Source organism: Portunus trituberculatus, chromosome 35, assembly GCF_017591435.1.
Source record: "Portunus trituberculatus isolate SZX2019 chromosome 35, ASM1759143v1, whole genome shotgun sequence".
NCBI classification, from domain to species: Eukaryota; Metazoa; Arthropoda; class Malacostraca; order Decapoda; family Portunidae; genus Portunus; species Portunus trituberculatus.
Window position 1 is genome coordinate 13030926 of NC_059289.1, and position 15603 is coordinate 13046528.

Sequence of the window (15603 nt, forward strand, 5' to 3'; positions counted from 1 at the left end):
AGTGTGTTTCAGTCCTATTCATGGTTGATTGATTTGTCATTGTCAAAATGTACAACTTAATTATCTTTCCGTGATGACTTTTTCCTTTCCTATAAAAGACACTCCCCACGACTGAAATGTGTACTGAAATTAAACTACCTTGACTTTCATGGCCCTGTTTTATTTATTTATTTTATTCTTGGTGGGGGGGGCAGGGGTGGCTAAGCATTGCTTGCACTACTAGTCAGATGCAAATTGATATATAAAATGATCTTAAAGTTTTGATAGTGTCTTGGATATTGGAAGATTTTGAGAGCTGTTTCATTTAAATGAGTGACATATGTTATAGTCACCCTTAGTAAGGATACCAAGACAGCATGACTAGAACTTGACTATGTCAGTGTTGTTGATGTGTATGTTTTACTATCTTTGTTACATTCTAAAATACCTGAAGTATGTAATGTTTGTTAGTGAACTACGTGCAAGTGTCCTTGTCTTTCCCTCCTGTGTTAGCTGCGGATCCTGAGTGGAGTGCGTGAATCCACCTTCCCTGAGACCATCCCAGAGGAGACATCCAGCACAGAAGAGGAACATGTGGTAGGTTGGGATTGACAGAGAGGAAGCAAAAGAAGATCCAGAATGAACATTTGGAAATGGTGATGGTCATAAGGACACAAGGAATATATTAATGCCTTTTATTACTCAGAAATTTCATTGTGCATTCAATCATTACATTTTCTTTATGAAAGTCATTGAATAAACTTGCTTTAAAAATTAATTACCCAAGATAAGTCTTGTCAGTTGCAAGGCTTAAATACATGACAATTTAAATGGGTTTTTTTTATGGAAGTTCCATTGGAATCTAGTTATGTATGTCTGATAGTTTTATATGTGTCCTGATGTATAAAAAATGAAAAAATGCTTCTCATTGTGCAAACTATTTTAAAAATGTGGATAATGTGGAAGTTTCTCTTTTTCTTCAAGGTCATATTTAGACTTGGCTCGTACCCTGACAATGATGGACGAGAGTCTCATGTCTATAAGGTAGGTAACATTACTTCATTATTCAAGTTTGTGTTTCTTTTTATAAATATGGTTTTGTCTTTAGATTAAGCTTGTGGCATCAATGTGAATACCATATTATTAAAATCCAATTGAACTTGTGGCATTTAGAAAATTAATCTTAACTTCACAGGCAGAGTATCCTTCATCATTCCTTCGTCCTCCAATTGTGGAGATTAGCGATACCACCACCAGCCCCACACAGCCTCCCTCCCTGGCTGCTTCAACACCTACTGAATCTTTCACACCAAGACTTAATGAAGCTAATGCTTCTACCAAGACTAGGTAAGAATCTACAGTAACCACTGCACAAGTTGGACCAATTGAAGGAAAGGCCGATGCAATTTATCTGAAGGATTTTTTTTTCCTGTGTTTTTCCACATTTTGCATGCCTGTTATCACTAACAGTAGAAACGGTCTGTGTAATGCATTATGAAAATAGGTATTACATACATGGCATGTGTACACACATACATATGTGGTGTACACACACACACACACACACACACACACACACACACACACACACACACACACACACACACACACACAGAAAGGGAAGATGTCTGAAAGATGTAAAAAAAATATAGTTTCCTGCAAAGATGTGAGACTTGGAACAGTTTGAGTGAGGAAGTGGTGTCAGCAAAGAGTGTGCATAGCTTTAAAGAAAAATTAGATAAGTGTAGAGTGCATGGATTTGCAAATTGAATATTGAAGGAGTGTAGAGAAGAGCTGGCAAATAAGGTATACAATATAATAAAATGTTATATTGAAAAGGGAAAAGTACCAGAAGACTGGGAAAAAAAAATATTGTGCCAATACATAAAGGAGGAAATAAAGAGAACCAAACAAATTACAGGCCAGTGTCCCTAACAAGCACAATAGCTAAAATATGTGAATGTGTGATCAAAGAAAGATGGACCAAACATTTGGAAGAAAACAATATAATTAATGAAAGACAATTTGGCTTTACAATAGGAAGATCATGCATAACAAACCTTATATGTCTTTACTCTAGAGTCATAGACATAACACAGGAAAGAGATGGATGGGTTGACTGTATTTTTAGATCTAAAAAAAGCATATGATGAAGTTCCACACAGAAAATTAATAAGAAAACTAGAAAATATAGGGGAATAAAAAGAAAATTGCTGGAATGGATGAAGGATTTCCTAACTGGAAGAATTATGAGAGATAAGGAATCCACCTGGAAGGAAGTTACAAGTGGGGTTTCACAAGGTTCTGTGTTGGCCCCAATTATGTTTGCAATATACAAAAATGACATGGATGAAGGAGTAGAAAGCTATATGAGTTTGACTTGAAAAACAGATGACAGAGAGAAGATGTCCTTTTGTGGGTCAGATGAAAACTTTTGAGGAAAGTTGGGTCGTACGATGATGGTGGAACTCTACAGCAGGACTTAGATTGACTATAGGAATGGAGTAAAATATGGGAGATGGACTTCAACATTAAGAAATATAGCATAATGGAATTTGGGAAGAGCAAAAATAGGATAACAAGACAATATAAACTTGGAGAAGAGAAGATTAAGAAGGTGGAAAGTGAAAAGGACCTGGGAGTTCTCATAACAAAGGAAATGTCCCCAATAAACATATAAATAAAATTGTTGGTGAGACCTACAACTTACTGAGAAATATTAGAATTGCATTCTCATATATTGATGAAGATATGGTGAAAAAGTTATTGGTATCCTTGATCAGACCATGACTGGAGTATGCAGCAGTACTGTGGTCACCTAAGATGAGGAAGAATATCAGGAAAATTGGAAAGATACAAAGAGTGGCCACCAAACTGGCCCCAACCTTGTCGGCTCTTATGTATGAAGAGACTGGAGAGACTGGAATTACCAACATTGGAGCAGAGAAGAGAAAGAGGCAACCTGTTGATCATCTACAGAATAATGAATAATATGAAGCTTCCTGATAGGATCGACCTGCTGAAGAGGGACAGAAGGGACACAAGAAGACATAGATTAAAATTCAGAAAACACAACTACAGAAGAGACTTCAAGAAAAACAGCTTCCCCCATAAAGTGATAGATATATGGAACAGACTGGACAGAGAGGTGGTGTGTGCAAAGTCTATACACAACTTTAAGAGAAAATTAGACATTGTGAGATACAGAGATAGGACAACATGAGCATAGGCTCCCCTCCCGTAAAATACAACTAGGTAAATTCACACACACACACACACACACACACACACACACACACACACACACACACACACACACACACACACACACACACACGGTAGCTCAGAGGTTAGAGCGCTGGCTTCACAAGCCAGAGGACCGGGGTTTGATTCTCCGGCCGGGTGGAGATATTTGGGTGTGTCTCCTTTCACATGTAGACCCTGTTCACCTAGCAGTGAGTAGGTACGGGATGTAAATTGAGGAGTTGTGACCTTGTTGTCCCGGTGTGTGATGTGTGCCTGGTCTCAGGCCTATCCAAAAATCGGAAATAATGAGCTCTGAGCTCGTTCCATAGGGTAATGTCTGGCTGTCTCGTCAGAGACTGCAGCAGATCAAACACACACACACACACACACACACACACACACACACACACACACACACACACACACACACACACACACACACACACACACACACATCACATCCCTGCCCTTTGAAACCATTGTAGAATTACGAAGGCTTCAGAGTGAGCAAAAGCTGAGTGTGACACTGGCATACTCTTATCAAGTGAGCTGTGTAAACACTGATCCTAACACTGCCATTATCATGGTACACACTCCTGTTTTGCGTTGTAAATTACAAAGGCAATGATAAAGGCTACAGAGTGAGGGAAAGCTGAGGGAGACACTGCCACATGCTTGCTGAGTCATTTTTGTAAACAATGAACTTGGCACCGACAGTGTTATGGCACTGGCACGTGTGTCTGTTTTGCATCTCGAATGGCTCGGGCAACTCCTCAAATTACTCGGACAATGTAAGATCTATTAGGTTTATTTTAGCCAGCATATAAGCTGAGTGGCTTAAAATTACTCAGTCAAAGGGAAAAAATGCCTACGGTGCACTTGGTATAGACCATAGAAAAAATCCTAAAAGTGTCTGATTTATTGTATATCTGGTCTACTCGGGTCTGACTTCAGTAGGGTTTTCTGTATTTGAATATTTGGCATTTTATCTTTTTGCCTGTGATATTTGGTCATATTTTCATGTATAATTTTTGTTTTTCTTTAGATCTTTTTGAGCCTTTGAAATCTTGGAATTGTTGTTTTGGAATTGCATTTTTTTTCTGTGAATTATGAATTAATTATTTTTACATGAAACAGTTGAGTTCCTGAGATAACAGTAGTTTTTCATTTTCAGGGTGTATCATTAAATATTTCTCAATAACTTGGTTTATAAGTTATAGTTTAAAGTGTATTGGATTTTTTTGCAGTATCTCAGGAGTTCCTGAGATAACAGTAGTTTTTCATTTTCAGGGTGTATCATTAAATATTTCTCAATAACTTGGTTTATAAGTTATAGTTTAAAGTGTATTGGATTTTTTTGCAGTATCTCAGGAGGAGGAGCCAAGCCAAGTTCACTGCTTGACCCGACCTTGGCCACCTTTCTTGATGTTGCCGTGATGAGGTGCCTCTTTGTGCCCCAGTGGATGGAGGAGGGAGTGTACTGGGCCTTAAACTTTATTTACAGAAGGTAAGATGTAGTTAGAACTTTCTCTTTGCTCTGTATTTATATGGTATCCAGCCACCACAGTGAATATTCTGGAAATATTTTGTGTTTTGACATAATTTATTCTAGGGCTTCTAGATTGGTAGTCTGGGTAGTGTTTTATGATATTTATGTATTCCCTAGGATGTGTGGGGTGCTTCTGCTTAATTAGATGTAGTGGAAAAGATAGTTCATACCAATGAAGGATATAGGTTTGAGAGAGAGAGAGAGAGAGAGAGAAAAAAAGCAATGTTTGTTTGACTCCATAAGAGTGGTATTAATGTTTTCATTATTAACCCGTACAGTGTTGGGCTTTGTCAGAGATAAAGTATCTTGTCACATTGAACTTTTTTTCTGTATTTTTTTTTTATTTATTCTGTAAAATTATGAAAAAAATAACAAATTGTTTGATGTATATCACTGACATGCCAAAAATGAAAGTCTGGCTACCTTATGCTTTTGATTCTTAGATTTTTTTTCTTCTTACAGCTCATGATATCATGCTAAAGGTGTGGAATTTTGTTTTTGTATATGTTTAAAGCTTTGATTCTAATATTTACATTTACTTTTCACAACCATATAGTATGTGTAATAAATAAGTATTTCTATATGTTATTATGAATAAATGAGAATTGTATGTTTTAACAATGGTTTAATGTACAGTTGGCAACATCTCATGTCTCGAGGCTGAGGCTACTCTACTCACACTTCTCAAAGAATACAACTTTACATGAATTTTATGACTTATAGCTTTTCTTTTTCATTACTCTGCAGTATCATTTCCTATATCTTATGCTTTACTGATTATAGACTTGATAGGTATGTAACTTCCTAAAAGAAAGTATCTTATATTTTTTATGTGATGATTTTTTGGGACCACCCTTTGTGGTCTACTCCACAACAATTTTAGCATATGAAAACATTTATAACCATAATCTTTACCCCTCGTTCATACTATAGCTTTTAATTACATTTTATTGCTTTGATATGATATGCATATTCACAAAGGCATATAGAAATAAATCCCCAAATGTGTCTCGATCAGTTCCTACAGAAGTATTCAGTCTATAATATTTCTGAGTTGAAAAGATATATATATACATATATATGAAAAAAATTAAATTCCTGACCTGTCAAAATATTCTTTGTTACTATTAGTTTCTATTAGTGACAAGTCTTATTTACAGAAACAAAATAGGAGCTTGTAACATGGCTAAGTGCTGCCTTCAGAGGTACTTACATATACGTACTAAACACTGTGCGGGTTAACATTTGAGATGCAGTAACATGAGTTGAGAATAATTTAATTTTACAGCTGGAATTTTTCCCAAATGAAGGGATGTAAGAAGATGTGAAAGGTAACCTTGTAACTGTGGTGGCTGAAATACAAATGTATGCCCTTTTGATAGACTGCTGATGTGTAGAGCCAAGCAGTGGAGGGTAATTATGTCAGTTAAATAACCACTTAGTAATATTATTTTAACCTACCAGTATAAAGTAATGGCTCTACAAGTGCTCTCTATAGAATGAATTGACTTGCATGGTTCAGCTGGTAAAGAAAACCTATTAAAGCAGTTGTCTTAACCCTCTGCTATCCCTATGTAGGGGCGTACTTTAGAGGACATCTAAGCTATGGTTATGGAAGCTCAACTCTGGAGGCTCAACATTTTAATAATACAGCAATTCCATTATAACAAGATTGTATAGATATATGCAATACTCATCTTTGAGTGATTTCTGTGGTTAGAATGAAACAGGAGATTGTGTTTGATTTTTTAGATAAATCAAAATGTAACTGAAGGTATTGTCAGTTTGGAATTTTAGACAAATCTGGGAATCATCTTGGCTTAATTCAGTCATTATATTCAGACAGATGGTATATTTTATGGCTGCAGTTCACTTATTTGACTAGACTCAAAGTATACTTTGCCATTCTTCACACATGTATAAGTACTAAGAAGCAGCTTAAGGAGAGAATGAAGGGACTGGGAATGCTCCATCCTCTGCCCTGTATGAGTATTTTCATAGTGAGATGGTACTTGTCACAACTATTTCTATCTAAGATTGAGCTCACTCTGTTTTATAGATATTTTAGGATTCACATGGAATTAACCAAATATTAATCTTGTATACTGTGATTGGGAGATATCTGGAGTTGAGCTTGGGATCTGGTTTGTCATTTGCATTAATTACTGTAGGTTCATAATCAATGAGTTAGATTCTGACATTTCTTGTGATTATTTTCATAAGTGAAATACTATTTTAATTGATATGACCTCACTTGGTTTCTCATGGTGCACTTTGTGCAAAAGCTATTAAAAGAAAACTAACCTAACCTAATTTTGTGTGCTTTCAATTTTTTCTTCTGCTTGAGTGTATAATAATCTCATGTCATGATATTTTGAAATAGAGGTAAACACTCTTGTTTGTGTGCTCTTCTTTATTACATGGTTAAGACAGAGAAATATGACCTTGTAGACTATGTAGGAAAACAAAAGAATTTGGTGGCTAATGTGGTACAAAATTTGCATTCATTAAGGAAGTGAATTACTACTTTCTTTTCTTAGATGCTTGTGCAAACCAGATTGGAAACCTTAACCATAATAATATTGTTGTCCAGTCTTTCTCTTGTAGCAGACAATCCCTTACTTTAGTACTGTTAGCCTTGTCTTCTTTACATTTTTTTCACTTGCTGAGATTCTTCACTGAATGATAAACATAAAATAAGGAATATATGTGGAAGGCAAGACTAACTTTAGGTAGGCAATTATGTTTTAAATATCCAAAAAAGTAGTTTAACAGCCCTCCTTTAAGCCTGAGGTTAAAGTATCTAGTATCTGACAGCACTTCTTTTTCTGCCCTCTGTCCCCAACTTGACTCTAGAGCGCAAAGGTGAGATTTGTGGAGAGGGCACTGTTTTGGGATGTACTTAGGTGTGTAGGGGTAGTGTGAGAGTATGAAGTAGTAGTGCAAGGTAATGTGCAGGTGAATATAAGAAACAAACAAAAATATAAATGAATAAGTAAATAAATAGATAAAGAATAGTATAAAAGTAGCACTGTCAAGAATAAGATTGGGGGAAAAAATTGTATTGTGTGAGAATGAATCTGAAAATGAAAGGAGGCTTTTAGGCACAGTGGCAGGAAAGTCAGGAATTCCATAGAGAATTCAATTTTCTCATTATAAGTGATTTTCCATTATTAAAATTTTGTCATCAATAACAACTGTAAGGCTTTTCAAGCAAATTTTCTAATATATATGCAACTTCATTTTATTGATCAGCAAAGTAGACCAGAAATATTGAAAATAAATAGAAAAATGTTATTGAAATTTTCAGACTCCTGTAGGATTGAACAATGCATTCATTGCTTCACTCACTCTATAAATAATGTCTTACAGGAGTATTTCATGGCAATTTAGTCTTGAATTTTTAATTACATATACATCATAATATAAATATTGAAGGCAATATTCATGTCTCTGAAAATTATTTAACCTTTTCTTTTATAAATCATTAGCAAAATTAAGATGTTTGTGCAGATGTAGCTAATTCTGTGACTAGGTAGTACAATTGTAAAAAACATAGCTTGCACAAGTGCAGATAATGAATGTGTGTGTGTGTGTGTGTGTGTGTGTGTGTGTGTGTGTGTGTGTGTGTGTGTGTACTTGTGTGTGAAAGAGGTGGAAAGCCTAAAGTGTAGAGGTATAGGGAGTTGAGCAGTGCCTATCTCCACTCCTTGTATTATTTGCTCATCTCTGCCTGCCCCACTTAAATATGTAGAGAATATGCACTCATTCCTTTTTTTTCTGATTTCAGATTATGTTGAGGTTTGAGTGTAAGCTTTTTGTAGTTGTATTATGAAAAATGACTTTTTAAGTTTATATATGTAAATGTGCTTATATTACATTTATTACCCACAGTAGCAAAAAATATGTTAAATTAGTTTAGTATAGGCTGGACAGAACTTTAATATTTTAATAAATTCTTACAGTATGTACATATACCATGCACAAAGCATAGCATTGTTTAGGATATAGTACATCCATTTTAAATATCACAATATAGTTAATCAACACTGATACAAAATGCATTTTTTATTTTCATAACTTCACACACTTGTAGTGGATCAGGATAGAATATGGTGGTTTCCTTTCCTTGAATGCTGATTTGAAATTAATGGACTCTGTTAATATTTAGATGTAATATTGAATTAAAATAGTAGAATAGTGGATATGGTCATTTATGTTTTTCAAATTACTTGATAGCTCAAGTAGTCTTTAACCTTGCTTCATATTACTGCTTCAAGGTTTGGTAAACCATCCTGGGCTGACTCGTTTGCTCCAAAAATAACTGGGCTCTTTTTAGATTTGTGTGAAATGTTTAATTGTATACCTTGGCTATACATAGTTCCTTAATTTTCAGCTATATAAATTTACTGTAAATGTAAATGTAAATGTTGAACATTTCATACAGTCTTCAAGCTTTATGAAATGAAGCTCCTTTTCTGAGACTCATTATATAGTGTGAAAAAAAGTCCACTTCTGGACAAAAGCAGATGTTTAAGTTTAGTTTTCATTGCTTGATCCCTTGGAAATAGGTTTCTATGACTGACTTAGATTTTGTATGTTTGTTTAGTTATTTTGAAATTCTTTAATGCTTGGTAGTACCATCCAATTACTTTTTTTAATATTGCCATTTATATGAATTATGTATGGGTAATGCATGACAAGTCATTGATATGCTGTGGAAATTTGTAATTCAATTTTTCTGATGATATTCTATATGCTCCTGAGACACTAAACTTTATTCATTAATCCCAGTGTTCTCCTTGTATCTTAATTTTATTATGATTTTTTTTTTTTTTTTTTGTGTGTAAATGAAGAATCCACATTTGTAATAAGTAATTCTAATCATACTATTTTCATGCATTTCAACATAAGTTGCTTGGGTTGATAAATAGATAAGTAAAGTGATTTTAGGGTCTCCAGAGTTAAGGAATATACATAAAAATAAAATTTAGTATTCAGGGATGTAGATTTATTTTATTTGTTATTTTATACAGAAGATTCAGTAATGGACACATGTGTCTTAAAAAAAGATATCTTATTCATTCTCAAGTAAGAAATGTAAGAAAACTTTTCAGAATCAAGTTGATATTTAATATATATATATATATATATATATATATATATATATATATATATATATATATATATATATATATATATATATATATCCTTCTTCACTAATAAACTAAAGGAAATTGATATCACATGTATTTGATTTAGATGTAGTCCAAAATCACATGATGACTCTCAAAATACTGTATGAGTTTTCTGCATGTGTCTCTTCTGTTTCTTTAAAGTAAAATAATGTATCATGCATTTTTCTTATGTACAAAATTGTTTTTAGTCATTTACTCCACTGCATGCCTTAGTACTAATCTATCTTGCATCACTGATGATAATGCAGTACATTTTCCCATTCAAATTTTATATATTTTAAAAATACAATGCTTACTTCAATGAGTAAATAGCACAGAACAATTATGATACATTTTATTTTGCACAAAATAGCCTGGGTAACAAAGACAAATTTGATAACTTTCTTGTTTGTTTTTGTATTTATTTTCGTGCTCCAAACTGGATTGAGCAGACTGCAGGACATTGGTGAGGAGACAGGTACCTCAGCTCCCCCTCGGAGACGCAGCAACTCTTTGCCCATTCCCAAGATACATGTCTCTTTACACTGTGAACCTGTGGAGGAGAAGAAGCCTAAAGAAGGTCTTGAGCAGAGTGAGCAGTCATCCTCGGACTATATCAGTGGTTAGTAATCTAAAGTCGAGTTCTCTGCAGAACTTCACATGATAATAATGACAAAGCTTGTTTTTACTATTTCAACCAATTCAACAGAACATCACTGGGTAAGAATTACTTTTGATATAGTAAAAAATAATGAAAAGATAGCTATAACCACAGCAAGGCTGAAAGCAAACAAGGTTTGTAAATATTAGCCAACATGTATTGTAAGGATAGGCCAAATTCTTCTTCTACTTGGTTCTATTTTTTAAATCTTTCTATTGCTAATGATTGGTGTATGAATCTATTTCTTAAATTATTGAGCTACTGTGATAGTGGATTTTTTTTATTTAATTTAATTTTTCTTTTTTTATCAAGGTGAGTTGTGCATGTTGGAGTTTAGAGCAATTTTTGTTTTGCTTTATATAGTTATCAGTTTTTCTTTTCTTTTTCTTTTTTTATTTTAAGAGAACCTAATAGAAAGGAAGTAAAACAGAAACATAGACCAATATTGCTACCATGATAGTGATGAATTTTTGAGAGATATCAATTTATATCTTATGAATATTTCTTAATTTTTTGCAGAATATTTTTTGTGTGTTTGGGGAAGAGGGGTTGTTGCTGTGTGCTTTGTTTTTGTTTCTCTCTGTAATGGGAATGCTGGCCTGGTTTATAGTTAGGGATGTTAATATAACCATTGAAAAGTAATGTTTCAACTGCTAATTTACATACAGTATATGGCTTAACAGAAAACACTGTTGTGGTTTGCAGACAATTTACTTTTGATCTTACCAGCAAGGTATACAGAAATATCCAGTTGATTTTGTGTAGTTGATAGATTTTGATACATTAGAAATTGATCTTGATTCAACTATGATTGGTGAGGTATATTTATAGGAGTGATGATTAACTGAATATCTGATGCATATATAACTGTTAATTAAACAACAATGATTACCAAGACTAAAGGGGTCTTGATGGGTTTGTCTATTCCATTATAATGTGATTTTCCCTCTTGATAATGATTTTTTTTTTTTTTTTTTTTTTTTTTTTTTTTTAATGTTTATAGTTGATGACATGCATCTTCTCCAGTATTTTTTAATCTCTTTATTCAATGTGTTTTTTTTATTCAGTAATGCTTCATCAGAAATTACGTAAGTTGATCCCCACTGATTTTTTATTTCTTGATTTTTGTAAACATTATAGGCAATAACCATTACATGTCAAGTTGTGTAATGGCCAGATTTTTAAAGAGTGAAACACTGATTTAAAGCTAGATTTTAGAGGCATGAAATATTTACAGGAGGGGCTGAATACTTTTTGTTTTTTGTGTCTCAAGTAAAGTTTTGTTTGTCACACCACCTCTTACATGTGCAGAAATGTCCATCATTATCACAACAACATGCACAAGAGGTTTATTCTTCTCATTTATTACAAAGCAAGATAATTCAATGAGTTATTGAAAATTTCTTACTGAAAGATTATTTCACAAAGCTTACATTTTTTTTTTAATATCTAAGAAATGAAAGTAAGTGTTAGGGCTCATCCTGGAACATCTTTGAATTTAGGTATCTGTTCAAAATCTATTCTGGTAGCTCATCAAGGAAAGAATAATGATCTATGCTTACTTGGTATTGATTGCTTGTAATATGATTAATAATATTTATGAATAAAGAATTTGGTTGGTCAAGATTCAGTCCCACTTACCCTATTCTCTCTCTCTCTCTCTCTCTCTCTCTCTCTCTGCTCATTATGTCATCTAGAAGAAGAAAACCTAGTTCACTTCATGCTGAATTACCATTTAAAGAAGAAAGAGATTAACTAGGTTACATGTGTTGTACATACCAGAGGTCTGAGACTATGGTATAGTTCAGGCCTATCTTGGCAACAAAAGAAAATACACAATATTTACAGAAGTGAGACAAGTTGATAATTTGATAATAGTATATAATTACACACTTTCACTGCACTTATTGGTGTCACACTAGCACTTTAGCCACTCGTTCACGCCTCTTTTGTACGCCTGGAGGCATGTAGAGTGGTGTATGTTTGTGTCTTGCACCAGCCGGTTCCACATGCGGCTGTAACGAGGGAGGAAGGAACGGAGGTGACTCTCGGTCCTCGCAAAGGGCACAGTCACAGTGAGGTGGTGGTCTATTAGGCCGGCGGTTCGAGTGTCATGTGTGGGGATGGATGGGGTGGCAGGCGTAGTGGTGCCAGGTGTGGAGTCTGTTGCCTGAGGGCCTTGTACATGACGCACAGGCCCGCCACGTCTCGCCGCTGCTGTAGAGGTTGAAAGTTGAGCTGCTGGTCCTGGTTCCTCATTTGCACCATCCTCTGCGCTCTTGCCTGGATCCTGTCAAGCCCGGCAAGATAGGAGGGTGGGCAGGAGGACCAGGTGAGGGGGAGCGTACTCCATGACGGGCCTGACCTGGGCCCTGTAGAGGGACGCTATCCCCGGACCGTCGAGCAACTTCCCAACGCGTCGGACACAGCTCAGCCTCCACGCCGCATCCCTGGCAACCCTCCTCACGTGGGTGGTGAAAGTTAGGCCTGCGTCTACTTCCACCCCCAGGATGGAGATAGACTGCTGGAAAGGCAGCCTTTTGCCTTCAAGAAAGAAGGCTGGGGGGATGGGCGTCTTCTCGCCGCCTGGAGATGTGCAGGACTTGAGTTTTCTCAGGGGCGAGGGTTATTTGCCAGCGGCAGCTCCAGGATGCAATAACTTGCAGGACAGCGTTGATTCTGTCCACCGTGTTCTGCCGGTGGTTCCTGTCGCTGATGAAGGTGAGGGTGCAGTCGTCTGCATACGCTTTGGCCTCGGGGACTAGTTGCAGTATGTCATTGAAATATACACACCACAACAGAGGCCCGAGGACACTGCCCTGAGGGACGCTGGCTTTGATATGGTGTTGGGAGGACGAGTGGCCATCAACAACAGTGTGCAGGGTTCTGCCATGAAGGTAGTCCTCCAGGAGGTGCAGCAGTCCTCCACACACTCCAAGGCTCCTCAGTTTGGCTGCCACTCCCTTGAACCACACTCTGTCAAAAGCACCGGCGATATCCAGGGCAACGACGAACACCTCTTTCCCACTGTCTATCGCGGTGCTCCACTCCGTAGAGTTTAGGAGAAGCAGGTCGGCTGCCGACTTACCCTGCCTGAACCCAAACTGCTTTGAGTTAAGGAGGTGGTGGGCGTCGAGGAAGGCGGTGACTTTTCTCGTGATGAGGACTTCCAGCGTCTTCCCCACCACGGAGAGGAGAGAGATGGGCCTGTAGTTCTTAGGATCCGCCCTGCTACCCTTCTTGTGTACAGGCACCACTCTGGCCTGCTTCCAGAGTGCTGGCCATGTTTGGGAAGTGAGGCATTCCCGGTAGAGCTGGGTGAGTGGAGTGGCGAGCTCAGCTGCACATTGCCTGAGTATGTGAGGGCTGATGTTGTCTGGTCCCAGAGCCTTCTTCGTGTCGGTCTTGCTGAGCAGGGCCATCACCTCCTCCATGGTGATGTGCAGGCTGTCCAGCTCAGCAGTTGTTAGCACTGGGATCCTGGGTGGAGTGTTGTTTGGGTGGGTAACACTCATTTTGGTGGAGAAGTGGGCGGAGAATAGCTCGGCTTTGTCCCTCCCTCTCGTCACTACCTCACCGCTCGGTGTGGTGAGTGGGGGGATGGTGGAGTCCGTGGCCAGGCCCTGCTGCTGCTTCAAGCTACTCCACCACTCCTTCTTACCAACATTCTGACCTGAGAGCTTTGCAGTCAGGTCAGTCTTCCACCTTTGGATGGCGGCTTTTGCGCGTTGGCCATGTTGCGGCAGGCAGCTTTATATGACTCACGGTTGGCTTGGGTGCTGCTTGCTCTCAGTCGTCGCCAGGCCCTGCTCTTCAAGTCCGCCGCCTCACGACAGCGAAATCCAAACCATGGCTGATCCCCTGGTCTTGATTTATATGTCTGGCAGGGCACATACTTTGACTGAAGGGACAGCAGGTGACTGGTGAAGGCCTCCACCTGTTCGTTAAGGGTGCCAGTGAGACGATCCTCCCAGTTTGTCTGGCTGAGCTCAGCTCTCAGTGCCTCCCAGTCAGCTCGCCGCCAAAGCCAGTTGGTGCGCGTTGTCGGTTCATCCCTGTCCACCCTCACTTTCACTGTCGTAAGGATGGCCACGTGGTCAGATGACCCAGGGGTACCGAGTGGGCGGCAGGTGACTAATCCTCTGGCAGATCGGTAATTACTGGATCGAGTGAGGAGCCAGAAATATGGGTTGGGAAGTCGACATGGTTAGTGAGCCCAAAATCTGTTAGCAAGTCATCAAATGCCCTCGCCACAAGGTGCTGGTTGAGGTCACCAATGATGATGAGGTGTTTGCAGGCTTGCTGGTACAGTAGGGCATCCAGATTAGTGTGGATAAAGTGAAGAGGCTCACTTCCCTGCCACTGAGGGCGGTAACACACACAAAGGAGCACTGCTTCATTATTGTGTGTCCACACCTTAAAAAATATGAGCTCCAGGTGCTCTGGCATGTCTACTTCCACCACCTGTACAGAGAGAGACTTCCTAAAGCACACGGCAACACCACCAAAAGTGCCATGCGTTCTGTCTCGGCGGTGCCATGTTGTGTAGTCCTGCAGCTGTCCGTAGTTGGCGGGCACCGAGGAGTTTAGGAAGGTCTCCACTGTGGCAATGACGTCAGGGTTGTGAGGCAGCACGTGACTGTGCGTCAGGTCGCCGATGTTAGTCTGCAGACCCCTAACATTGGCTGACAGAATAGTGAGCTTGTCCCGGCAGCGCCCGCCATTGCTCCAGTTGTTGTGGCGGTAATACTGTGGTGGAGCCGGGGGCGTAAGGGGACCAATCTCTTGTCGTGGGAGTGGTGATTCTCTGGAGAGACTGAAACACGAGGTCTCTCGTCCGGTTTTGCTCGTTTATGAGGTGAGCAAATAACCTTTCCTGCCGCTCCTGGTTGAGGCGTGTGAGGCAGTCCTGATGTGTGTGGCCCAGGCGGTTACAATGCTCACACCTCGTCCTCCTGGTACAGTCTTCCGTGGAATGACCTCTCTTCCTG

General features: G+C 38.2%; 1 protein-coding gene across 16 annotated transcripts in view; it reads left to right on the forward strand.

Annotated features, from left to right (window-relative positions):
• The window catches only part of LOC123513061 (protein unc-80 homolog), a 154928-nt gene that overhangs the window by 37059 nt on the left and 102266 nt on the right, over positions 1-15603 (forward strand). For 14 of the 16 annotated variants that reach the window (XM_045269877.1, XM_045269885.1, XM_045269887.1 and 11 more), the window contains 6 exons: positions 493-576; positions 964-1023; positions 1175-1326; positions 4589-4732; positions 7631-7639; positions 10404-10573. In XM_045269877.1, the coding sequence (XP_045125812.1) occupies positions 493-576; positions 964-1023; positions 1175-1326; positions 4589-4732; positions 7631-7639; positions 10404-10573 (619 nt within the window). The remainder of the gene's footprint in view (positions 1-492; positions 577-963; positions 1024-1174; positions 1327-4588; positions 4733-7630; positions 7640-10403; positions 10574-15603) is intronic. The other 2 variants (XM_045269880.1, XM_045269883.1) reach the window with 1 other exon arrangement.